At 34.7% G+C, this 27,240-nt stretch overlaps 1 protein-coding gene across 1 annotated transcript in view; it reads right to left on the bottom strand.

Annotated features, from left to right (window-relative positions):
- Nucleotides 1-206: 206 nt before the first annotated feature.
- Nucleotides 207-27,240, bottom strand: part of PALS1 (protein associated with LIN7 1, MAGUK p55 family member) — a gene marked incomplete at its 3' end in the record, with an annotated part of 50,132 nt that continues 23,098 nt past the window's right edge. The window contains exons 7-13 of the mRNA XM_084240046.1: nt 17,978-18,161; nt 13,908-13,979; nt 13,454-13,525; nt 10,777-10,944; nt 9,940-10,142; nt 8,351-8,461; nt 207-383 (exon numbers count right to left, since the gene is read on the bottom strand). Coding sequence (XP_084096172.1) covers nt 207-383; nt 8,351-8,461; nt 9,940-10,142; nt 10,777-10,944; nt 13,454-13,525; nt 13,908-13,979; nt 17,978-18,161 — 987 coding nt within the window. The remainder of the gene's footprint in view (nt 384-8,350; nt 8,462-9,939; nt 10,143-10,776; nt 10,945-13,453; nt 13,526-13,907; nt 13,980-17,977; nt 18,162-27,240) is intronic.

Here is a 27,240-nt window from a genome sequence, read left to right as displayed (position 1 = left end):
GCAAGAACCTCTAAAGTCATGTACAGAGAATAAAGACTGCTGTGCACAAACTGCCTAAGGGAACTTCTCACTAGTTTAAGATCTAAGAAAAGGTCTACAGCTTATACTGCATGCCATGGTATCCTCAGAGCTGAAGTATCAAGGCTATCTTTCTATCGGCAATTTGCCAAATCAACTTCATTCATACCACAGAATGGATGTTTCCTTCACCTCAGCCAAGTGGATGGCACCCACTGAGGTTCAGTATCAAGTTTGTTAATTAACCTAAGCAATTCCTGATAGGCTTTATCAAGATCTGAATTCACTATTGCCGTGTCAAAGAAGTGGCCATTATTTTGCTCCATCTCTCTAGTCTTCTCAATGATTTCTCTCAACTCTTCAGGCTGCAAAGAGAAGATTAAAACACAGTGAGGTAATTCTAATCCTTATCAAAATATACCATGAGTCAGAGACAAAGACATCAAGAAATGACTTTAACTTTCCTTCATCTCTCTTAACAACTTTGGAAACTCCCCTTCACTCCCTAACTCTGCCAAGGCTATGGTGGTTCCCTTTGCTTTGGCATCTTCAGGACTCACAATGTGAATCATTTAGGACTCAGATTCTGTTTTATACTGCTAGTTAGGTTTTCACATATTTTTGTCTTAACCTCAAGTCTAGAGGCTTCAAGAGCAAATATTTTCAAATATTTTAGGGCACCGTGACCTCTTCCTAAAAATAACACCTTCTTAACAGAGTGAATTTTCCTGGTTGGAGTTATGGGTGGCAGGACCCAAAGTACCATCTACATTTGACTTTTATAAAGAGCCCTTGCCGTTTACAGCTGTTATAGAGAGTAAACGTGGGAAAATAAAAGAATAGAATAGATAGCTTTTTCTATAAAAGCACCGCTGGTCAAATACTCCGCTTAATACTTTAAATTGCTTCCCTCTTTTCAATATACAAAGGAGGTTTCTGAGATGCAAAAAGGTATCTTAAGAATTTCAGAGCAGGCTACTTTAAAATAGTGGATAAAAAACAGCTGGCAAAGCTATGGGCAAAACTTTTCTAAAATTCTCTAATTATTAGGCATACATGTTCAAGAAAGTGAATCTTCCCTAAAATCATCCTTGTCAAGAAGAGAACTAATTAAAGTCAAATCCAAAAGTTCTCAGATGTGCAAGTAACACATATTAGTAGTATATTAGGCCCATAATACAAAAACAATTCCTATTATTCAATTGCTTGAACTTTTATAACAGTAGGAAAACAGTAAAAATATGACAGTTCTGGCTTGTCCTGAGGCACTTTCTTGTGTGGCTATTTCCATTCTGGAATGCGGTATATCTGGCTATGGCACATAGAATCCTCTGTTCCCTAGCAAGGACTCTACTACACCATGGAACTGAACACACTAACATTCTTAAGTGTCTTCTCAAAACTCAAGATTACTCAAAGAACATTCCAGAACTCAAAACAGAATCTAAACTTTGTGGTGCTAGTGTTGAAATGTAAATGTTAAGCACCAAGAGGTCTTTGCTTGAAAAATTTTGGACTAAAAATTGACCACATCAGTTTACACTATCACTTCACTACTTTCTAACTCCCCATTTTAGCAGAACAGATAAAAGGACAAATGATTGCGTACATTCTATATACAATTGAGTAACATCTTCACTTTCCTAGTTAGCACAATTTCATAGAGTTAAAATCAAGGATTTGTTTTTACTTGACATTTTTATTAGTCATGTTGAAACAATGCTGGAAATAATGAGAAAAAATGTAAGTGGAATAAAAGGCAATGAAAAACACCACCTTTCACCCAACAACTGTAGATGTATTACTGGTGTGCATGGAACACATAACCAGATTTGAGCCATACAATAAGGCTCAGCAAATTTTGAAAGATCCACATCTTACAGAGTAGTTTTCTGAATGCAATGAAATTATAAATCAGTAAGATATTTTTTTAAAATCTCAACAGGCAGAAAACACATACTTCCAAATAACCCATGGGTTAAAGAAGATAAAGACTAGGGAAATTAGAAAGTATTTCTAACAAAATGATAATGAAACAAAATGATAATGAAAAATACAACCTCTGGGCCTCCCCTGGTGGCACAGTGGTTGAGCGCTGGGCAGCCTCCCGGGCCACGGGTGAGGGTCCCACATGGTGCGACAGACTTCTCCTGCCGGGCCAGCTGCTCCCCTCTTTAGTGTATTTCGTCAGCCTGTCTGTTCTGCTCCCCACTCTGGCTCTGGTGAATTCTCTCACCCTCCCGCGCTTCTCACTGTACCCAGTGCTTATAAATAAATAAATCTTTTTTAAAAAAAAAAAAAAACCTCCAAATTTGTGGGATGTAACTTAAATGCTTAGAGGGGTATTTTTAACTTCAAATGTCTATACTGGAAAATAAGAATGTCTTAAAAATTAAGTTTTTATCTTTAGAAACTAGAGGAGGTACAAACTATGATAAATATAAGGAAAAAATAAAAACAAGCAGAAGTCAATTAAGTAGAAAACAGTCAATAAAGTAATGAAGATAAAAGTCTTCCAATTTTAAGATAGATTTGGTTTTTTTTTTAATCATTTTTTTTTAAAGATTTATTTTTATTTATTTATACAAGCACTGGGTACAGTCAGAAGCGCAGGAGGGTGAGAGAATTCACCAGAGCCAGAAGGGAGAGCAGAGCAGGCAGAAGGACCGAAGTACACTGCTGAAGGGAGCAGCGGGCCGCAGGAGAGGTCTGCACGCCATGTGGGACCCTCCTCCGGTGACCGGGATGCAGCCGGGGATTGAACCGGCACTGCAGAGGCTGCGGGCTGCTTCACAACGCAGCGCTCAACCGCTGCGCCACCGGGGAGGCCCTAGATTTGGTTTTTAATTTCCATATAAATTTAAAAAATCCAAATTTCTACAGGAAAGACCGCTGAGATTTTTTTTTGTTTGTTTTCAATAAGTTTTCTTGATACATAATTCATAAGTCACCCAGGTCACCCATTTAAAGTATATGATTCAATAGTGTTCAGTGGAGTTACAGAGTTGTATAATCAACATCTCAATTTGAGAACATTTTCATCACCTCTACACAAAATAAACCATATCCATTAGCAATCACTCCTTATTTTCTACCAAACTTCAGCCCTATGCACCTACTAATCTACTTTAGATCTCTATAAATTTGCCTGTTCTAGACATTCCACATGGTGGAATCATATATCATTGGTTCTTTTTGGCTTCTTTCCTTTAAATTGTTTTCAGCGTCATCCATGTAGTAGCATGTATCAGTAACTGTCCGTTCTTTCTTATATCTGTTCTTCAAGACTTAAAGCTACAGTAATCTAAGACACTTTATCAGCATAAATACTGAAGAGAGTCCAGAAATAATTCTACTCCAACTCCACACACAGACATATTTGATCAGGTCATTTTTGACAACAGTGACTAATGTAATTCAATGGGAGAAATCATAATTTTTTTTTTTAAGAAATGATGCTAGAGAAACTGGTTATTGACCTGATTATAAACAAAACATGGCTTAAAAGAAAAAATAATCAACCTTGCTGCACATTAAACCAAACATAGATCTAAAAGTAGAGGGATCAGAGATCTAAAAAGAGAGGGATCATAGATCTAAAAGTAGAAATTAAGAGGTTTTAGAAGAAAACATAGGGTAAATATTCTTTCAGAGTAAGCAAAATTTCCAGAGTGCACAAAAATCATTAACCTTAAGAAGAATAAAAAAGTGTACTTTATTAAACTTTTCTGATCTCAAATGATAGGATTAAGAAAAAATACAAAGGGAGGACAGGAGCAGTTCAAGAAAATCCAGGGCTCGCCTCCTTCCATGGATACACCAAATACACAGCTGCATATGGGACAATTCCCAGTGAAAAATATTTGAAAATGGGAACAGATTCTCCACAACAACAACCACACAATGAAATAGGTAGGAGAGGCAGAGGCAGACGTGGTCTCACCAAATAAAAATACCCACTTCCAGAGTGGTAACCTAAAAGTGGTATCTCACAAATGCCGAGCTTCTCCCTGAGAAGTGAGGGTTCATGCCCACCTCACGTAACCCTTGGATCTGGGTTGGAGAAAGAACATTCTTTCCGAGCCCTGTTAACAACTGGCTTTGAAAACCAACAATACTTATGAACTGGAGACCCCAAAAGGCAGTAGGGAACAGAAAATCTGCTCTTAAAGGGAACATTCAGATTCACTCACCCTGAGAACCTATATAAAGGCAATTTTAAAAGTGCCTACACCATCATGAAGGAGAATCATTAGCTAATCTTAGCATCTGCCAGGGGCAATCGTCGGATGGAACTTTCTCTGGGTACTGAGGTGCTGGTGAGTGCCATGTAGTGTTTCCCTTATCTTGCTAATGTTGCTGGACTCACTATACTCCTGCCCAGCCTGCGGCTCCACTGAAGCCAGAGGAGCTCTCAGGCTGTAAGCTGGGGCATGCATCGTTGCGCTTGCTCTAGGTCTTGTTAAGTCTCACTGGTAACTACAAGAAAGGAGCATGTATACTAGCATTTACTAGCCTTCTGATTCTTAACAGTTATCTCCAAGGGGGACACCCCAAAATCACCTGATCTGGAGGCCAGTGGGGTTTACAACTGTATCCCCACAGATGGACTTAATAGATATATACAGAACATTCTATCCAAAAGCAGCAGGTCATAAATTTTTCTCATGTATACATAGAATATTCTGCACAGCAGATCACATTATGCCACAAAACAATTCTCAATTTACAAAGATTGAAAACTTACTACGTATCTTTTTTTTTACCACAATGCTATGAAATTAGAAATCAATTATAAGAAAATTGGAAAAAAATCATAAAAATTTAGAAATTAAGCATACCACTGAACTACTACTGGATCAACAAATCAAAGGCAAAATAAAAAAAAATTAGTGATAAATAAAAATACACCAAAATCTATGGGATACAGCAAAATCAGTTTTAAGTGGAAAATACACAGCAATACAAGCCTACCCTCAAGAAATAAGAAAAATCTCAAATAAGGTTAACTTTATATTTAAAGGAACTATAAAAAGAACAAAGTCCAAAATTAGCAGAAACAAAAAAATATTAGAGTGAAAAATAAATGAAAAAGAGACCAAAAAGACAATAGAAAAAAAAAAAGATCGATATAAGAGCCGATTCTTTGAAAAGATATACAAAATTGACAAATCTTTAAGCTACATTCACCAAGAGAAAAAAAGAGTTTCAAATAAAATAAAAAATGAAAGAAGTTACAACCAATAACACAGAAATATAAAAAACCATGAGACTACTATGAACATATATGTAACAACAAATTGGACAACTGCTTCAAAATAAATTCTTAGAATCATACAATCTTAGAATGATACAATTCTTAGAATCATACAATCATACAATCCATAGATGGATTTACTAGTTAGGAGATTGAAACAGTAATCCAAAACTTCCCCAAAACAGAAGTCCAGGATCAGATGGCTTCACCAGTGAACTATACCAAACATCTGAAGATTTAATACCTATCCTTCTCAAATGCTTCCAAAAGAACTGAAGAGGGGGGAATGTTTCCAAATTTATTTCACAAGGTCAGCATTACCCTGATACCAAAACTAGACAAAGATACAATATCCCCAATGAATATATGATGCAAAAAGTCTCTATCAATACTAGTAATTTGGCAGCATATTAAGAGGATCATACACCCTTAACAAGTGGGATTTATTCCAGGGATGTATGGATGTTTCAACATTTGCAAAACAACCAATGAGAAAACACATGAGCAACATGAAGGATAAAAATCATATGGTCATCGTAATGGATACCAGAAAAGCATTTAATAAAACTCAACATTCATTTATAATAAAAACTGTATAAATAATAAAGGCCATATATGAGAAGCCTTACAGCTAGCATACTCAATGCTAAAACATTAAAATCTTTTCCTCTAACAAGACGAGAATGCCCACTCTCTCCACTTTTGATCCAGCAGATCTACCTCTAGGGATTTATCCAAGAGAAATGAAAACATATTTTGGCCAAAAGACTGTACGAATGTTTAAAGCAGCTTCAGTCATAGTAGCTCAAAACTGGAAACAATTCAAACGGCATTTTAACTAATAAATGGAAAAATTGTGCTATGTTTAGCTCATGGGATACCACTCAGCAAAAAGAAGGTATAATACACTTTTAGATGCAACCCAGATGAGTTCTACAAATATTATGCTGATCAAAGCCAGATGAAAACTTACACACACTATATGGCTCCATTTTTATTAACATTTAGAACAGACAAAACAAATCTAAAGTGCCACAGAAAGCAGAGTATGGTTACCCGGGGAAGAATGGAAGGGTTATTAACTTCAAAGGAGCAAGAAAAAAATTTCTAGGTTATGAAAATGTTCTAAATCTTTATTTGCATGGTAGTCAAACAGGTATACATTTTGCCACAACTCGTGTTTTATTATATGTAAGTATAATTAAAATGCATACATTTTATTTTACGTGATATATACCTCAATAAGGTTAAGTTTTTAAGCCCTATTACATTATTTTTTAAATGACTTTTTTGAGGTAACACTGGTTTATAACACTGCATGTTTCAGGTATAGCACATGTAATCTACATGTGTAAATACCACATTGTGATTACCAGCAAGTCTGGTATTACCATATACTTGACCCCCAATAAGGTTAATTTTTTTAATTAAAAATTCTAATTGAAAATCACGTATATTGTATACTTTTAAAACATTCTGATACTGATTAAATTCCCACTTTAATAATATGCCTAAACAGTATCTTTCTAGACCTCACTCAATTTCAGATGGCAATTCCAAATAAAGTAGGTTAAAACAACTCATGTGAGAACTACCAGACTGCCAATCAAAAGAAAGCCGCCTAACATGTTTGGGAGGGTGTACTGTCCTTGGCATGATACTGAATCTTTGTAGAAGAAAAACAACCTAAAAATAAAAATATGCATGTTAGAAAACAGAAATTTAGGTTGAACATGTAGAATGAAGTCCACTCTGGTCCTTAATGTGCATCCATTTCCTTGTGCAACCATAGTATTTCTTATCTACCAACATAGTTACTGTGGACTATTGTTGAGTATTAACTTTGTTTCCTCCTCAAGAATAGCCAGCAGCCATCTCTCATATTTCTTTTGTCTTTTCTCAAGTGTTAAGGACAGCAGATACTCTGATCCCTTCTCATTTTTTTTTTTAAAGATTTATTTATTTATTTGTACAAGCACTGGGTACAGTTAGAAGCACGGGAGGGTGAGAGAATTCACCAGGGCCAGAGCCTCTGCAGCACCGGTTCGTTCCCTTCTCATTTTTGAAGGTACAAGTGTGCTGCAAAAATGAAAAAGGGATCCTGATACACTACTTTAACCAGCTAGCCTACTTAGCCGAGACAAGCAACCAGAATTATGCTCAGCATGTAGGATGGGGAAGTCTCTGATATCTGTAGCCTACGTGAGAAATACTTTTTTCATAAACAAACTGAATATGAAATATAAGTAAACCTACAGTGGAAAAAGATATATGGATGGGAAAGGAGAGCTGGAGGCTGTGGTGAACAGTCAAGAACCAAAGGAAAGGAGTGTGATACTTGAGTGACTTTTCAGAAGTGTTATGTGTTTCCAGGCCTTCAAAGAGATTTAGAGCACAGCAAATGAAATGAGATCTAAGTGACCTCTATAAAACAAAAATATTTAAGAAATGAAGAATATTTGTTATTTTGACATACAGTAAAAGCTTTCATTTCACACATTTAAATAAAAAGTCAATGTTTTCTAATGTCAATATTTTATATTAATGTTTAGCGTAATATGGACCTCAACTTTGTCCAACATCTAAAAATGTATTTTTTCCATTTAAGATCATATGAGAAGACAAAAGAGAGGGACAAAACATAAAATTTCAATGAGAAAAAAGAAGACAAAAGCAACAACAGTCTTAACTTTGGCTCCCAGCAGACGCAAAAAGTCTCCAGGAAAACAGTGGGTAATCCCTAAGAATCTGCTGAGAACTTTTTTCTGTGGGGAAGGGCTGGGGTGTCACCTAATGCTTCTTGGAAATAACAAACCTATGTGAAGAAGATTGAAGCAGTAAAACGGGATGCCAACAGGGAATGTGCAGAACAACAAAAAGCCCCCTGCTTTAGAGAGCTGCCATGGTCTAATCAGAATCCATTGTAACCATCACAACTTTAGGGACAGTGAATTAGCAAAAAGAATAAGCAGTCTTTACGTTTAAGATCATGTAGGTCCGAAGAACCATGACAGATCAGGCCAGGATGTTCATATTTATCTTCAATTGGAATGTACAATAGTATACAAATGTTACCTTTGGATTCTTGCCCTCTTTGGCCAATAATGCCCGAAGTCTTTCTTGTGAAGGAGGTGCAATGAAAATAATATATGGTTTCAAGTCTGAGTTCCGGAGAGTCTTCAAAGACTGTAAAGAAGAGGTATTTTAGATCTTTAAAATAATTTTCATCTTTAACTTCCCAACAATATACCTAGAATATGATAATGCTATATTTAAAAAAACTATCTGAATATTCCAAACATCTTCATAACAAACAATTCATACTGTAAGATCCTGCCCATCACTGAAAGATTAAATTGTATAGCTATAAAGTACACATGTACACACGTACACTCTCTCTCTCTCTCTCTCTCTCTCTCTCTCTTAATTAGGTTGCTGTTATATAATGAAATATTAGGTGAATGACACTGAAGGATGGCAGCTATATAATTATAAAATTCTCTGCTAATAAGGTCCCATATAGACTATAATAATCACATTAAAAAAACTCTGTTGGAGAAATGAGACAAGAGGCAGTTAACCTTGTGTGCCTGACACTTAAATGCAAGCAGAATCAAAAAGGAAAATGTCACATACATGTGCAAAAGAAAATTCTGTAATAATGCATTCAAGAAAAACCAGACTTTGAATTAGGAGGTTATGGTTTTCATCTTGCCTTTGCCATTACATAACTGTGTGTCCCTAAACTGAAGCACTCCACCATGATGAGGACTATAAGGACAGGCCCTTTCCTACCCCAAATCATTATTACGATCATTAAGACATATGCTTGACTATTCTAAGTTCTTTGGTAAACCTGTTAGCTCAAAAAATAGAAGGAATCTTGAAGGAATTTAAAAATATTTATACTTCTCTTCAGTGAAATGTTTATAATTGAAATAGTGGAGACTAAGTATTTGTCCACTAAACAAAGAAAACCCAATTTCTATTTCAGGATAGCCATTTTAGTCAATTCTCACTTAACTCTTTAATGATCATTGCCTATGTTTCTTGAGATGACAAATAGCAGATTCTATCACATTAGGGAAAGTTTTATTTTGAAACTGTATAGTCTAGAAAAATAAAAACCCCATAACAAACACAATCTTAAAAGCTTCTAATTTCTACAATTATCTTTTAAAATCAAAATCTAAGAAGGAATTGTTATTAATTTTCAAAGCTTTTGCTTAGACTGCTAAGTAACAGAAAACAGTTGTGGTTTCATGAAACACAATCAAAGATTCATTATGATACTTGTTAATAATATACTTGAACAATGGCATTTTAAGTCATAAAAATGACCTCTAAATATCCTAATTTTTCTCAGACAAGGTGAATTCTTAAGGTCTAAAATACAAAAGTACAACCAGTACTACAGTCACTGTATTTTTAGTTTCAGAAAATATGTATGTGCATAGATGTAGATATGTGTGAATTTCCCCCCCCCCCCGAAAAAACCGAAAGAGATTTAGTAACCTGTCTGATTTCACATAGGGAACTGGGGAAGTGGGGAAAACAATGCATGAGAATTTAATTAGATTCTGTGAGTTTTGGATCAACATCTAGTTTCCACCAAATTATTTTGCAAAAAATGCCTTCAACACTCTAAACAGAAACAGCTTTACCTGTGTACGAAGACTTAAAAGGCATATTTTGCCAGAGTTGATCACTTGCCGTACAGAATCTATGCTGGTTCCATACAAATTTTTCTCAAATTCACCATGCTCAATGAACTTTCCAGCTGCTATGTCTGCCTCAAATGCTTGCCGTGAAACAAAGTGGTAATCTCTACCAGCTACTTCATGGTCTCGCCTACTTCGAGTGGTATCTAGGCAAAAATCAAGTGAAAATAAAGAGCATAAAATAAGTGAGAAGAGGGGATAATTCTGAGTTATTGTGTAATACAGATCAGTATGAATTAAGATATATTAATAGCCAAATATTTAGCACTGATTTTTATTTCTATACTGAGAAATGAAAATGTTTTTAGTATCTTAGTAATAGTTACATTTAATTAACAATATATTTTACACATATTTCAAATTACTTCTTGAGTTTAAAACACTACTGCTCATCTTTCCCTAAAGTCTATTTCCATAAGATCAGGAATTATATAACCTTTAAATAAAACTTCTATGTTAAGAGATTACGTCTAAATTTCTATCTTCTACATCAATTTAAGGAAACAGGAGCTTATTCCATATTGAATTGGGAATTGTAAGAGGACCAAATTGAACTTCATTTAGGAAACAACTTGTACCACACTCTTAGGAAAAACTTCAAATTTCTCAAAAATGATTATCTTTGTAATAAATTGTCCAAAAGATTTGGTTAAAAATGAAGTTCCTCTTTCCTTGACAACACTATTTTGCTGGAATGAATGAAAAATTGCTCTATACAATTAGGTTCTAAAGGTGTTAAAGTTGAAAAGCACAAGAAAATGGGAATGCATCCAAACTTACGAGGAACCGCAGATGCAAAGCGGTCTTTTTCTTTGTTCATGAGTCTCTGACGCAATTCATTCTGGCCACAGTTCTGTGGACCAATCAAAATGATAGGTCTTTTCCTATTTGCTGGCTGATGATAAAGTGACATTTCCTCATAAGTTAAGATTTCTTCATTGTCATAATCTTTCAAAAAGAAGTAAAAAAGCCCATCAGAGGGAATAATTATGTACTAAATATAAACTTAGAGATCACAAAATTGGAAATAAGTACAACATATTATTTAAAAAACACTCAAATATTTGGATGATGGTAATAATGGAGCAGTATTTTCCCCATGTCATTACATCCTTGTCAGGATAGTATGAAAATAAACCAGATAACATACTAATCCTTCTAGAAATTATTCTCATTTTATACTGTATTTGAATGTTTAATATAATGTAATGATACTGGTTCTTATATAATACTTTGGCAGGGGCGAGGAGGCATCATAGGATAAACTAATGAGAATAATATGTCATTTTTATAAAATGGGGGTATTTTATTTATAAGTTGGTTTAAGGATCAGAAATAAAGTATATGCTGAGCACAGCATCTGGCACACTTACAAATAGTAGCTATAGCAGTGTTTTTAGAGAAAGCTGGAATACTTGCCTGTGATTGTATAACTTCAAAACAGTTCATACTCATGTTACCTATACTTTCTGTACTTATGTTTACCTTTTTTGGAGGGAATACTACTACTACTAATATAAGGCCATGATTCAAGATAGATAACTTATGATAGGTGGGGTAGCATTCTTTTTTTTTTTTTAAAGATTTATTTATTTATTTATACAAGCACTGGGTAGTCAGAAGCGCGGGAGGGTGAGAGATTTCACCAGAGTCAGAGTGGGGAGCAGAACAGGCAGACTGACAAAGTACACTGCTGAGGGGAGCAACAGGCGGCAGGAGAGGTCTGCGCGCCATGTGGGACCCTCTACCCAGCGGCCGGGGATCGAAGCGGCACTGAAGAAGCTGCGGGCAGCTTTGCAACCCAGCGCTCAACAGCTGCGTCACTGGGAGGCCCTGGGGTAGCATTCTTAAAGCTAATAATCCAGATAAAACAAGAGTTGTGGAGTGATAAGGACAAATGCAAACAATGAGCAGCCTGCCATTTCCTCACATTACTAATCCTGACTGGAAAAGAGCACATGTAGCCCGACTCAGCTATAAGTTCCATGTGGGCAAGGGATCATCTCAGTCTTGCTAGTGCTTAGCACAGAGCATGGCACAGAGAAGGAGCTCAAACTGTATTGTCTAAATTCCAGGTCAACCATATATTAGTTATAAGAACTTAAAGACAGTCACTTTAATATCAGAACTTGAATTTATAACCTGGAGTCTCAAGGAATTTATTGTGAGAATGAACTACATGAAGGTGACTAAAACATTGTTATTGCCCCTGAACTAGAACAATTATAAATGAAGTTATTACTAACAAAATATTAATGAAACGACACTACCAGAAATAGAATTGTAATTCCTCCCCTTTCCCAAAATGTTTTTCCCTCTGAAAAATCTCAATTTCCCCTTCTGCTAAATATACAGATAGATTGTGACAGCATTTTGATTACAGATTTAGTTTACCTATGTACAGACTAAGATTTGCAAGTTTTCTATATTATAATAATAGCTATAGAGCTGAAGCAATTAATTTTAGTCTGTTTTAAAAGATGAAGAAATATTTAAAAGTGAAGAAACAGAAACCTTAGAAGATTAAAAATTCAATAAATGTTCTTAGTTATATAATCTGTAAGTTTGTACTAAAAGATGTTTACTTTGGAAAATATTTTCTTAAAGTGCACTAAATCTCAGGTTTAGTTTTATATTGCATAGTTCAGTATTTTAGAACATTTAATTTTCATTAATTTGTTGCCTAAAAAAACTTCAAGATATAGAGAGAATAAGTCCTATAAATTATATAAGAAGTAGTGCCTCTACTTTATTTCTTTTGTTTCTAACATGAACCAAAGCAGGTACTGCAAATTTTAATGCCGCTAAGGCCAACAAAGAAGGTATCAGGTTGGGTATGTAAGAAATTGGATGTCGTGACTACTGAACTTACTGAGTGTAAGGTGCCCAACATGAAGGTAACAGACATCACTCAGGTCCAACATGTTGTGGTCACTTGGGAATAAGAACCCAGTTTTATTAGTTTTTTTGATTTTAAAGAGAAGCTAAAACTTAAAGGATTTTTTAATCTTAGCAATAAATGAAATTAAAATAGAAACACTCAGTTGAAGCACATAGCAGGCGCTATGAAATGAGGGCATCTTTTTGACAGGAGTTATTGTAGACAAAAATATTCATTTTTACAGCAATACAGTTATTTTACTAGAAATTATAAGCAGCATGTATTAATTTCATGGCTTAACTAGGAAAAAATCCTAGCAGAAACTATGAATGTAACATTATACATACTAAATTGTATTTTAATTTTTATGCCTGTTTCTCTCAGAATTCAAAACAATGCATTACTCATAGGATTTCAAAAGAAAATCATTTTTGCTAAATGACTTTCTTGAGCATATATATATATTATAGTAAGAGGCAAAACAGAACTAGAAATAAAACTTCCAAATATGTTTAATGTGTTAGATTTGGACCTATTTCAGATATAAATCCAGCTGTGTCTAAGAACAGAACTTACCATCATTTTTATTGGCATTATATAAGACCTTTTTCCTCTTCTTTTTATTCTTCTTGGCACACCATAATTTTCCTATTGAACAATCATAAACATAATTATAAATGTGGTTTTTGTTTCCCCATACAAACTTATATATTTCAAACTGAAAAACTCAAATAGTCTTAAATTTAAATTTATAAACACTTATTACATTGTTCTTAAAAAAGAATCATGAATATTTTCAGTGAAGTATTTAGTTTTCCATCAATGTCATAGTATATGTAGGTAATTTTGAGTATTTAAATCCTGTTCTAATCTTAACTATATCTTAACTAATAACTAATACAAACAGTTAAGATACTTTCACTTCTCTCTTGCCATGAATACACCTTGACAGTTCTGATATGTTCATTTAAAAATGGCTGAGATAGAGACCCAAGACATCTCTCCTATATATCAAATATAAATGTCCAACCTGATTTTTCTGGCTCCTTATCTTCTTCTATGGTTTGCTTCATGGCTTCCCTTTGTTGCTGAAAGCTTTTCCCTTAAAAGCAGAAAGAAAAAACTAAAATACTTAGGACAAAAGAACAAAAGAACAGAAGTTTTGTTTTTGTTTTTTTTAAATCAAGTGGAAGATATGGGAAGTAACTCTTCATTTATATTCTCTTCTAAATTCTTCTACCAATATATTAGAGTATGTCAGCTATAATTATACGCATCCAAAGTATTATGATTTACAGAAAAGATAAACTCATGCCATTCATAGCAACGTGGATGGAGCTAAAAGGAATTATGCTCATTGAAATAAGTCAGAAGAAAAAAGAAAAATAACAGGTGGTTTCACTTAAATGAGGAATATAGGGGAACCAAATAAGACATCAGTGTTAAAAAAAAAAACAATACAAAACACAACAAAACAAAAACAGACAATTATAAATCAGAGACATCCTGCAGGGGAGGAAGAGGGAGAGGGATCAGAGAGAGGGAAGGAGGGAGGGAGGAAGGAGCACAGGGACTGTGGTGATGGTGGCATGGGTGCACTGGTGAAGGAAATTCTATGGGACTACACCTGAGGGGGGAGGGGGAAAGCAAACATTGTTTAAAAATGAACAATGATGTAAAAAAGAAAAAGAAAAAGAAAGAAAAGAAATAAAAATAAAGTATTATGATTTAAATTCACTCTCAACATATCCTGACATGTACTAGAAGAGTACAGTATATATCTATTAGAAAGGATAAAAAATAAACCAGTGTTAGAAAATGTAATAGTTCAATTTCTGAAAGTTTTTACTGAGCTATTATGTGGAAAGTGTTATGCTGGATCTTACAATGGTTCTGATCATTCAGAATTATCTAAAACCAAAGTCAATTAATTCTAGGAGTTGACTTTGCAAAGTAATATCATTTTTGATTCTAAGATACCACTCAATATATTACCTTACATTTATTATCCTCAACCCATCTTTTTCTTTGTATGTATGCATATGTGTTAATGATTTTTTATTTGTACCTTCAAGCTATCAATGATACAAATAAATGAAAAACATACTTTTCCTTTCAGGATTAATATTAACATAGGAGGTTTCCAAGGTTTCTGACCCCCTGTTCTTTTTAGATATCAATCTTGAAAACAAATGCTTTTTTTTTTTGAGGGGCAAAAGTAGTTATATTTTTAAAAATATGGATTAGCATTCTACTTTCATATTTAATTTTTATATATAATTCTTTCTATTTCAAGCTGGGGATTGGATTCTTAAAAATCAACAAACATTCATTTATGTTGGGATAATCTATAGAATTCAATACATTTCATAGGATTAAAAACAAAAAAATACTAATATTGAGCTTGATATATATATATATATATATATATATATATGGAACATTGAGAGAAACCAGGTTATCTTTAGATCTACATATTGTATTCCTAGTAAAACAAGAAACCATGACTAGAATGAAAATTTTAAGAGCATCAACACTTTAAAAATATATGAAGTTTAAGAGATTTAGAAAAAAATAAAATTCAATTCAATCATTTACAAATTAAAATGTTAATAAACATTACAGTGGGCCTCCCTGGTCACACAAGGGGTTAAGTCTCAGCACTATGAAGCTTTGGTCAGTCACTGCAGCACAAGTTCGATCCCCGGCTAGGGAGCTAACCCACATGGCGCAGAACTCTCCTGTCTTCCCGCTGCTCCCCTCAGCAGTGTATTTCAGTATATCCATCTGTTATGCTCCCAACTCTGTCTCTGGTGCATCCTCTCACCCCTGCACCTATGGCCTACACCACAGTTCTTGTATGCATAAATAATTACATTAAAAAAAATATTACAGTGATATACTTATTGGCACATTTTTTTTTTTTAATTTTTTTTTTTTTTTTTATAGAGGCATGCTTTATTTATTTGTTTGCTGGTTTGTTTGTTTGTTTTGTTTATACATGCACTGGGTACAGTCAGAAGCGCGGGAGGGTGAGAGAATTCACCAGAGCCAGAGCGGGGAGCAGAGCAGGCAGAAGGACCGAAGTACACTGCTGAGGGGAGCAGCGGGCGGCAGGAGAGGTCTGCACGCCATGCGGGACCCTCCTCCGGTGGCCGGGGAGCAGCCGCGGATCGAACCGGCGCCGCAGAGGCCGCGCGCAGTTTCGCAACCCAGCGCTCAACCGCTGCGCCACCGGGGAGGTTATTGGCACATTTTTTATAGTACACATATGTACTTTTGAAACAGAAACAGACAATGATGAGACATGGACATTATGATCTCTTAAAAATCTGTCAGAAAATGATCATCAAACTCAAACTATAGGTCTGTTTGTCCTATGTATGGGTATCAATGGTATTCAATGAACTCTCTGACTCATCTATATACTTTCAGAAACCAAATGCAGTCACTTAGTCAATAAACACTAGTTTTAAAAATCTAAGGGCTATGGCTGGCATGGTGATATCAAATTGATATTTGGCACAAGTACTAAGTGGAACCAAGATGGCTACCCGTAACTCCAGAATTCTAGAGAAATATTCTGTAATGGTTAAAGAATCATCCTCTAAGCTTACTAGAAAAGTCCTTTCTTCCTTTCTTAAAATATGACTAAATATGGATAATGTATTTTCAACTTTTGGGTTCTAAAGCTGATGATCTGTGGCTTTTTGTGATGTTACACACAAGAACATACTATGTTGAAATTTCTTGTCACTCAGAAAATTGCCTTGGTTTAGTTCCAGAGACAGAAGGAAATCCTTACAAACTGTTTCAAAGTCTTTGGACAATGTCCTCTGTTCCTACTATATTATCTAATATTTAATATTTTTAAGTATTGTTTTCATGCCCTCCTTTTCCTTCTTTCTCTAAAATCTATTAGTTGTGAACCATCTTTTATGTTGAAGATCTTATGATTTGAGTAGGAGGGGGTGACATGTTACAGGCAAACGACAAAACCAGAACAAGTTACAGAAGAGCCTTAGAAAGTCTAATACAGAAGCAGTAGTTCTAGCAGAACCATTTTTTAAAATTCACAATTTATTTATTAACAGATATTGCCTAGATTTAAAAGAATAAATAAGATGCTATAAAGGGCTGCAAGAAACTTACAAACTGAGACTATAAGATAGAAGTACACAGACACAATAAGATGGAACTATTTACAAAAGTAGGGGAAACAAAAACCAAAAATCCATACTGTTTTAATGTACAATTAAGGTATTAATGTCATATATGGTAATATGTTTTAAAGTCCAATGTGGAAGAGAAGCTTATCTTAGTGCTAAGTCAAGTAACTTTTACACTGCAGATTAATAGTATTTGTTGAATGAATAAACTGATGAATTATTGTCTATTACCCTAGTCCCATTTCATCATACTATAAGTATTCCTTTATCATGTCTAGTGTATCTTATGTCCCTTGTTTCTGCTTCCCTTACTCCACACTACATCCATCCTGAGAACTACAAAACAACTTGTAGGGAAAATGACATTTCATTCTCTTAAGTATCATCTTCACTCTTTGTAAGAAATATGTTCTTTTAGTAAATTCCAAGTCCAATGTGAACTAAGATTTAGTTTAGTCTAAATGCAAAACAATTTTCTTTAATGAAGAATTTGAAGCACCCCATTTCTACCCTAAGATATCTTGGAGTAAATACATTCCATGGTTTTACTCTCCTAATTCCTTAAAAAGTGATGCATCCTGACAAATTCTTATTTAGAAATCAAGTTTATGGCCCAATAGATAGTAATTTGTTATTGCATAAGAGTTCAATAAAAATTTTCTTGCCTTGAGAACAGGGTAATCTTAATATTTCTACAGTGCAAGTAGTAAAAACATGTATAATTCAATTATAACTTGAATTGTGACAAATTGATCAGACTTCTGTTCAAGATACTTATATTACAGATACAACATAATGATCAAACTACATGAAAAAACAACTACATCACTTTTTAAAAGGCATGAAAAAATGAGTTCCTTTCAGAAGGCTTGCATTTTAAATATTCTTTAACTATTTGTAACTATCTGCTTTCTACTAATTTGCACATTACCTGGAACAAGTCCTGCTAAAGGCTGATTATCTTCATCTCCTTCCCTGTAGGCTTGCCACCAATTTGGATCTTCTTGGCTGATTACATGAAGTATATCCCCTTTTTGAAAAGATAGACCTAACTCTCGACATGGAACATAAGGGTCATCTGAGGGGTCATAGTCAAAATGAGCCTTTACATGGATCTGTAAGATAAAAAGGATAAAAATAGCAATAATAATAATGAAGAAATGGCAACACAAAATATTTGAGTTGAAAAAAGAGTGATAGTGTCTCAGGGTTGTATTTTCTGACTCATCTGTTTTCTTCAACTATGTTCATTTCTCTGTTGATTGCAAACACCTACAAGAATACATAAAACACTATTACTGGTTGCTAACAAGGTGATAAGAGGCCTTGAGAGAAGCAAAAGGAATGTAACAGAAACACCCCCTCCATTCCTGACCTGTACAAACAATGCCTGCATTAAGATATGTAATTTCTAAGCCACTATTACCAAGTAGACCTTGCACGTCACCACCTCTGTCAAATAAGCAGGTGTATGTTAGTTTCATTGGTGCCATCATCTCTTCCTGACCACACTGTCAATGTGCCTTAATCTCTCTCAGTGTTTCTTCTTTTTATGTCTGGATTCATGAACTGCTAAAATTATGTTTAGGTTCATAAACCGCTAAAATTATCTAAATAAAGTTTATAGTTAATTTCTATTTTGTAATATACACAGGTTTTGAAATATGATCAGTGGCACAAGTTGTAATTTTTGCTAATGGTGTGTTTCTAAATCTCAAAAAACTGTTACATGAATTTTATAGAAAGCTTAGTTATTTCCTATTCCATTTCCTCAACATGCCTCTGTGAGATATGACAAAATAGTCTTACTTCCTTTTTTAAAAGATTTATTTATGCATATAAGAGCTGGGGTACAGGCCAGAGATGCAGGGGGTGAGAGGACTCGCCAGAGACAGAGTGGGGAACAGAACAGGCAGACTGACTGAAATTACACTGCTGAGGGGAGCAGCGGGCGAGACAGCAGAGGTCTGCTGTGCCATGTGGGTTTCTCCCTGGCTGGCCGGGGATCGAACTCATATTGCAGAGGATATGGATTGCTTCATAGTGCGATGCTTAACCCCTTCACCGCCAGGGAGGCCCCCAAAGTATTCTTACTTCTAAGAAGGTATAAAGAAATAAATATTCTCTTTAACTTCTCCATTTCTAATATTTATTTAACTTGGGCAAGTGGCATGTGACCTATTTAAAATCTGTAAGCCCACTTTCATCTAACAAAACACTATATGCTTTAAGTGTTTCTCCACATACAGGTTAAATTTCATGTTTGGGTTAAATGAGTTAAGCAACTGACTGACAACCTAAGAATTTTATAATTCTGATTGTTTTTCTATCCAACTGTTATTTGGCATTCTTTAATTCATTTGCTCTTACCACTATTAAGGCCATTTAGTATAATATCAGACTACCCTAAAAATTATTTTAGAAGATAGTATCTTTTTAAGAAGAACTTCCCTTCTTAAATTAACTATTTTCAATCAATGATGATGGGCTTTATAAAATTTGATAAAATACTAAGTACTAAAGGCATATGATGTATATACTGTATACACACACACACACACACACACATTATAATGGTGTAATAAGGAAGAATCCTCACGAAAGCAAATCTTTGCAAAATTTGGCTTGAGGGTAGCATTAAAGAATATTTTTTCAATTTCAAAAGGATATTTTAATAACTACTATAGATGGGAAATCTAACTCCCAATATACAAGCAAACAGCAAAAGTGAGGTAAAGCAAGTGACTCAGTTAAAAATGCAACACTAATGCCAATCCACTTTTGAAGGGGTAGTTTTTCACTGATTTATTATACAATTTCAAATAGTATATATAATCCTAAGTATATAGTTCAATCAATTTTCACAAACCAAACACACTTATTTTGCCAGCACCCAACTCAATAAGCAAATCTCACCAGCCCTCGGGAACCTCAACTCATGCCCCTTTTAGTCACCAAACCATTCCCTCCAAGGGTAAACACCTCTCCTGGTTTATATTTCATGTAAATGGAAATGCATAGTAGAAAGTCTTGGATCAAATATACAAAGATATCAGGCTTGATATGACAGTGTCTGGCTGTCTTCCAACAAGAGACTACCCTAAATAATTTTGTTGTTGATGTGAAAATAGTTTTGATTAAAATCTTAAAAACTATGTCAGTTTCAAAAGTGAATTCACAGTTATATAGGGCAGCAGCAAATTAAAACACAGTTAAGAGACTGGATAAAAAGATTATACATATAATTTTGGCATGAGAAGTTTCTAATAGTAAGGTCATCTAGAGAAATGCTTTCAAAAACACTTCTGCTTAAGTATCACCCCTGTCAATCAATAATGCTTCACAATCTGTTAGATTGTTACTTTTAGTCAAAACAACCTGGAAGTCTAAAAATGGAAATTTATCACTTGAAGTTAGGGAGAGATCATTTTTGTTGTCAGGTTTTTCAAAGAACTATAAAATCAGACTACTGACTACTTGAGAGCATGATTGATTACTTCATCAAATCACTTTCTAAAAGCAACACTATTAATACTGTTTTTCAGTGTTTTGCTAAGATCACCTGCTTAGAATGTTTATTAAAACACTGAATTGGATTATCATTTAGAATTTAACTTCTAAGGCTGCTGCAAGACCCATGCCCATGTTTTAGAAATGAGCAGAACTGGGGCGGGTGGGATCCACCACCAAGGTGAACTGCGGGCAGCCTCTGTGCCACTGTTGGAGCCAGGGACCCCACGATCCCCTTCTGGGACTGAGTAAATACAGAGGGAGGGGATCTTCAGGGACAGCATAGCCACTGCATCACTACTCTTTTTTTTTTTTTAAAGACTTATTTACTTACTTATCTATTTATTTATTTGTTTATTTATGCAAGCACTGGGTATAGTCAGAAGCGTGGGAGGGTGAGAGAATTCACCAGAGCCAGAGTGGGGAGCAGAGCAGGCAGAAAGGAGCTGCGCCACCGGGGAGGCCCTGCATCATTACTCTTATGGAGTTTTGGCTTTACAGTATTGGCCACCAGCCTGGCCACCAGTTCCCTACATCCCAGAAGGAGAAGCCCAAAGAGATGCCTGCCAGTACCAGTGGCACAGTGTCCCAGTGCATAGAACAATCAGAAAAATAATTAATTAATAACTGAACAATGAAACTGAGTCCCTAAAGAAAGAAATGAAAGAAATGCAAGAGATTAAAAGATTAGTGGAGGAGCTAAAGAACTCTGGGGAAAGGCAAGGAAAACAGATTTGATGAAATGGAAGAATAAATCAGTACTCTCGAAGATCATAGAAATAAAAAGAATCAAAAAAAGAAAAGGAAAGAGAAGTATGAAGGGAAAAGAATGAAGAAACACTTCAAGAACTATCTGACACCATGAAGAAAGGATATATAAGAGTTATAGGAATCCCAGAAGGTGAGGAGAGAGACCAACGAACTGAGAAACTATTCAAGGAGATAATCAAAGAAAACTTCCCAGGTATGAAGAAGGAGATGAAAATATGTATACAAGAAGCAAAAAGAACACCAAATTACCATAATGAAAGGAAAACTACAGCAAGACGTAATAGTAAAGTTTCCAAGAGTCCAAGACAAAGAAAAAATAATGATGCTGACAAGGGGGAAGAAACAGATAACCTATAAAGGAAAATCAATCAGGCTGACATCAGACTTCTCCGAAGAAACACTACGGGCAAGAAGAGCATTCAACAAACTCCAAGACAGCAAATGCCAACCAAGAATACCCTGCAAAGCTCTCCTTCCTCTATGAAGAAAAAATAAGGGCCTTCTCAGACAATAAGAAACCAGAAATTCGACTAAACCTCCACTTCAAAAACACTATAAGAAGTCCTAAAACCAAAACCAACAGAGGAATGAGTAAGAAGAACAGAATAAGGCAAGGAATAAAATCACAAAAAGACAAAGAAAATGCAAATACAGATGCCAACATAGCAACACTAACTCTAAATGTAAATGGATTAAATTCATTAATAAAAAGACACAGAGGCAGGCTGTATTAAAAAACAAAATCTAACTTTATACTGTCTGCAGGAAACACATTTAACTATAAAAGTTAAACACAGACTGAAAGTAAATGGTTGGAAAACAATCCTACAAGCAAATGGAACAAAAAAGAAGTCAGGAACAACTATACTTATATCAGATGACACAAACTTCAAACTAAAAAAGGTAAAAAGAGACATAGATAGACACTACATTATGATTAAGAGGACAATACATAAGGAAGATACAACACTCATCAACATAATACTCACCAAACAAAGGAGCACCAAAATATATAAGACAATTATTATTAGCTCTGAAAACCGACATTAGAGAAAATACATTTATAGTAGGGGACTTCAACACCCCACTCTCACCAATGGACAGATCAATGAGACAAAAATAAACAAAGACATTAAAGCCCTAAATAAAGACTTAGACCTCATGGGCTTAACAGACATCTATAGAATGCCACACCTAAGAGAATCCAAGTACACATTTTTCTCAAGTGTACACGGATCATTCTCCAGAATTGATCATACCTTAGGCCACTAGACAAACATCAACAGATCCATTAAGATCAATTATCATTCCAACTATCTTCTCTGATCATAAAGGCATCAAACTAAAGATAAATCATGAAAAGAAAGCAAGGAACTCTCCCACTTCATGAAGACTGAAATCTACACTGAAAGACCATTGGATTAGAGATCAAAGAAAAAATTAAAAAATACTTTGAGTTGAACGACAATGAGGACACCACTTTCTAGAATGTATGGGACACAGCAAAAGCAGTAATAAGAGAAAAGTATATATAGAAATACAGGCTTACATTAAGAAACAAGAAAGAACTCAAAGAAACAACCTAATATCCCATCTCAAAGAACTAGAAAAAGAACAAACAAAAAAAACCTCCCAAAACCCCAAAAACCAGTAGAAGGAAATAATAAAAATCAAAGCAGAAATAAACAAAATAGAAATGAAAAAAAAATCCAAAAGATCAATGAAACCAAAAGTTAATTCCTTGGAAAAATAAAAAAATAGGAGAAACACAAATAAATAGGATCATAAATGAGAGAGGAAAAATTACAATAGACTCAGTAGAAATCAAAAGAATAATTAGAGATTACCTTGAACATTTATATGCAAAAAAGTTCAACAATCTAGAAGAGATGAAGAAACTCCTAGAATGATATAGTCATCCAAAGATAAAGAAGAAATAGAACACCTAAACAGGACCAATTACAAGCAGTGAAATTGAAACAGTAATCAAAACACTCCTCAAAAACAAAAGCCCAGGACCAGATGGCCTCACAAATGAATTCTACCAGATGTTCAGAAATAAGCTAGTGCCTATCCTACAAAAACTTTTTCAAAAAACTGAGAAAGAAGGAACACTACCAAATACATTCTGTGTAGCCAAAATGACACTAATACCAAAACCAAAGACAACACAAAGTAAGAAAACTACAGGCCAATCTCCCTAATGAACACTGATGCAAAAATCCTCAATAAAATCCTCGCCAACAATGGTTCAACATCCGAAAATGAATTAATGTAATCAAACACATCAACAAAAAGAAAAACCATATGATCATATCAATATATGTTGAGAAAGCATTTGACAAAGTTCAACATTCTTTTATGATGAAGGACTTTGAAATTCTCAGAAGGAACATACCTTACCATGATAAAGCCATATATGACAAACCCACAGCCAATATTATTGTCAATGGTGAAAAGTTGAAAACTTTTCCTTTAAAATCAGGAACAAGGATGTCCACCCTCGCCACTACTTTTCAATATAATACTGGAAGTCCTAGCCAGAGCAATAAGACAAGAGAAAGACAAGGAATCCAGGTAGGGAAAGAAGTAAAATATCACTATTTGTAGCTGATATGATAATAAACATAGAGAACCCTAAAAACTTCACAGAAAAACTAATCAAAACAATCAACCAGTTTGGTGAAGTAGCAGGATATAAAATCAATACACAAAAATCAGTAGCCTTCCTATAAACAATCAATCTGAAGAAGAAATGAAGAAAGCTATCCCTTTTATAATTGAAACAAAAAAAAAATCAAATACTTGGGAATAAACCTAGCGAAAGAGATGAAAGACCAATACAAAGAAAGTTATAAAACATTGTTAAAAAAAACAGAAGATGACACAGAAATGTAAAGACATCCCCTGCTCATGGATTGGAAGAATTAACATTATCAATATGGCTATCCTACCAGAAGCAATTTACAAAGTCAACGCAACTCCAATGAAAACTCAATGATATTCTTCAAAGGAATAGAACAAAGACTACTAGAGTCAAAATAAGCGGGGGTGGGGGGTGCAATTGTATGGGGACTATAACCATAATGAAAATGCATACATTGTGCAAGATGAAAAATGATGTAAGATTTATATAAAATAAAATATTTAAAAAAAAAAGAAATAGAATACTGATGAATTCATACAGAGCTACAAAAAAACCTGCAAATAGCCAAAGTTCTCCTGACTAAAACAAAGGACAACGGAGGTATCACATGCCCAGACTTCAAACTATACTACAAAGTCATCATAATTAAACAGTATGGTACTGGGACAAAACTAGACACACAGAACAATGGAACTGAATAGAAAGCCCAAAAATAGACACAGATATATGGACAACTAGTCTCTGACAAAGGAGTAAAGAATATGCAATGGAACAAGGTCAGTTTGTTAAATAAATGGTGCTAGGAAAACTGGACCACCAAAAGCAAAGGAATGCACAAAAATCGACTCAAAATGGATAAAAGAACTGATCATAAGACCTGAAACCATGAAATACATATAGAAGAAAATACAGGTAAAACACTACATGACATACATCTCAGTAACATCTTTAAAGACTCATCCCCCAAAGCAAAGAAAGTGAAGGAAAAGATAAACAGCTGGGATTATATCAAAGTAAAAAGCTTCTATTCAGCAAAAGAGACAGTAACCAAAACAAAGAGACTCTCTACTGATTGGAAGAAAATTTTTGCACTCCATACAATTGATAAGGGACTACTCACAAAGATATTCAAAGGATTCACATGACTCAACAAAAACAAAGTAAACAATCCAGTGAAGAAATGGGCACAAGAACTTAAAAGACATTTCTCCAAATAGGAAATGCAAATGGCCAAGAGGCATATGAAAAATTTTCAACATCCCTCGTATTCAGGGAAATGCAAATCAAAACCACAATGAAACACCACCTTATACCAGTAAGAATGGCACATATTAAAAAAACTAGCAACAACAAATGTTGGCAAGGATGTGGTGAAAAAGGAACTCTCCCACACTGCTGGTGGAAATGCAAACTGATCCAAACACTATGGAAAGCTGTGTGGAAGGCCCTCAGACTACTAAAAATGGAGCTATCATACGACCCAGCAATTCCACTCCTAGGGAATATCCCCAAAGGACATTAAAACATAAACTCAACAGGATACCTATAGCACTATTTATAATAGGTAAGACTTGGAAACAATCCAAATGCCCAAAAATAGATGACTGGATCAAGATGTGGAACATATACATAATGGACTACTACTCAGCCATCAAAAAAGATAAACTAATGCCATTTGCAGCAACAATGATAGAGCTAGAAGGGATTATGTTCAGTGAAATAAGTCAGAAGGAAAAAGTAAAATATTGGATGGTTTCACTTATAGGAGGAATTTCAGGGAACCAAATAAGGGATTGGGGCAAAAACAACAATAAAAAACACAACAAAACAAAAATAAACAGACAACTATAAATCAAGAGACATTCTGCAGGGAAAGGGGAGGAATTAAAACAAGGGCGGGAAGAGCATAGGGACTATGGTGATGGTGCACGGGTGAATTGGTGGTGGGAATTCTATGAGGACATGAGAAAAGAAAGCAAACATTGTACAAAAATGAACAATGATGTAAAATATAAATAATTAAAAAAAGAACACTGAATTCTTTTAGACATATGAAAAATATATAGATATATAACTATATATATATTTAATGCCTTATTTTTATGTAAGTCACTATTTTATTCTTTTTTAAATTTATTTTTATATTGTTGTTAAATTTTAGACAGTATTTCTTTCTTTCCTCACCTATGTAGTCCCCATAGTTTCACCACCATAGTACCTGTGATCCATCACTACAGTTCCTTGTGCTTTCCTCCCCTGTAAAATACTGAATTCTTATGCCACATCTCAGACTTTCAGAATGCATTTTAAGTAGGTTCCTTAGATAATTGTTACATACATGCCACTTAAATGTACCCTAAGATCTTAGGGAACCTAAATAGACTAGTGAGGAGGGTATTTCTAAATTTATGAACTTTACTGGAGGCCAACAAAATCTCTCAGAGATGTTCTTTTATCTATTCTTGCTTGGTCTCATCCCTGGACTATTCTGGATTTAGCTGGTTTGGAATGTGGCCCCTCTTGTATAGGCTGTGAAGAGTAGGTATACAGAGAACATGCTTGCTTATGCGACAAATTTACCAAGTGCCACTTAAAATCTACCCTAACATCAAGAACACTTAACATACCCCAAGCAAAATTTATTTCACATCAGAGAAATTAAACATTTGAGTCTGAGCACTGATTTGAAATGTACTATGTGGCTTCTATCCATATATTCCAATGGTCAATTCTTATCAGTTCTTTAAGTTATCTTTATCAACCTTTCCATTCCAGTTTTGTTAGTGACTAATTTTTTAAAGCAAAACACAGCCCCCCCCCTTTTTTGATGTTTCAGACTTTGTTTTATTTATTTTTAAATTATTGTGCCCTCTCTTACCTGCTAATTTTTTTAATAAATTTTATTTTTATATTCCCCATACAATTGCAATCCCCTTATTTTGACCCAAATCCCTCCCCTCCCTGCCCCCACTCCCCATAGAGTGTCTCTGGTTCATAGTTTTTTGTTGATTTTGATTTGCACTTTCTTATAGTTATTCATTTTCCTGGTCCCTTATTTAAGTTTTCTAGATTCCTGCTATGAGTGAGACCATCCGGTATTTTTCTTTTTCTTTCTGGCTTATTTCGCTGAGCATGATCCCGTCCAGCGCCATCCATGTTGCTGCAAATTGCATGTGTTTATCTTTTCTGAATGCTGAGTAATATTCCATGGTATATATGTACCACATCTTCTTCTTTTTTTTTTTTTTTAAAGATTTATTTATTTA

Source organism: Talpa europaea (assembly GCF_964194135.1).
Source record: "Talpa europaea genome assembly, chromosome: 8".
In the NCBI taxonomy this organism is placed as follows: domain Eukaryota; kingdom Metazoa; phylum Chordata; class Mammalia; order Eulipotyphla; family Talpidae; genus Talpa; species Talpa europaea.
The sequence above is the reverse complement of the archived record's forward strand: the minus strand, read 5'-3'. Positions and strand labels throughout refer to the sequence as shown.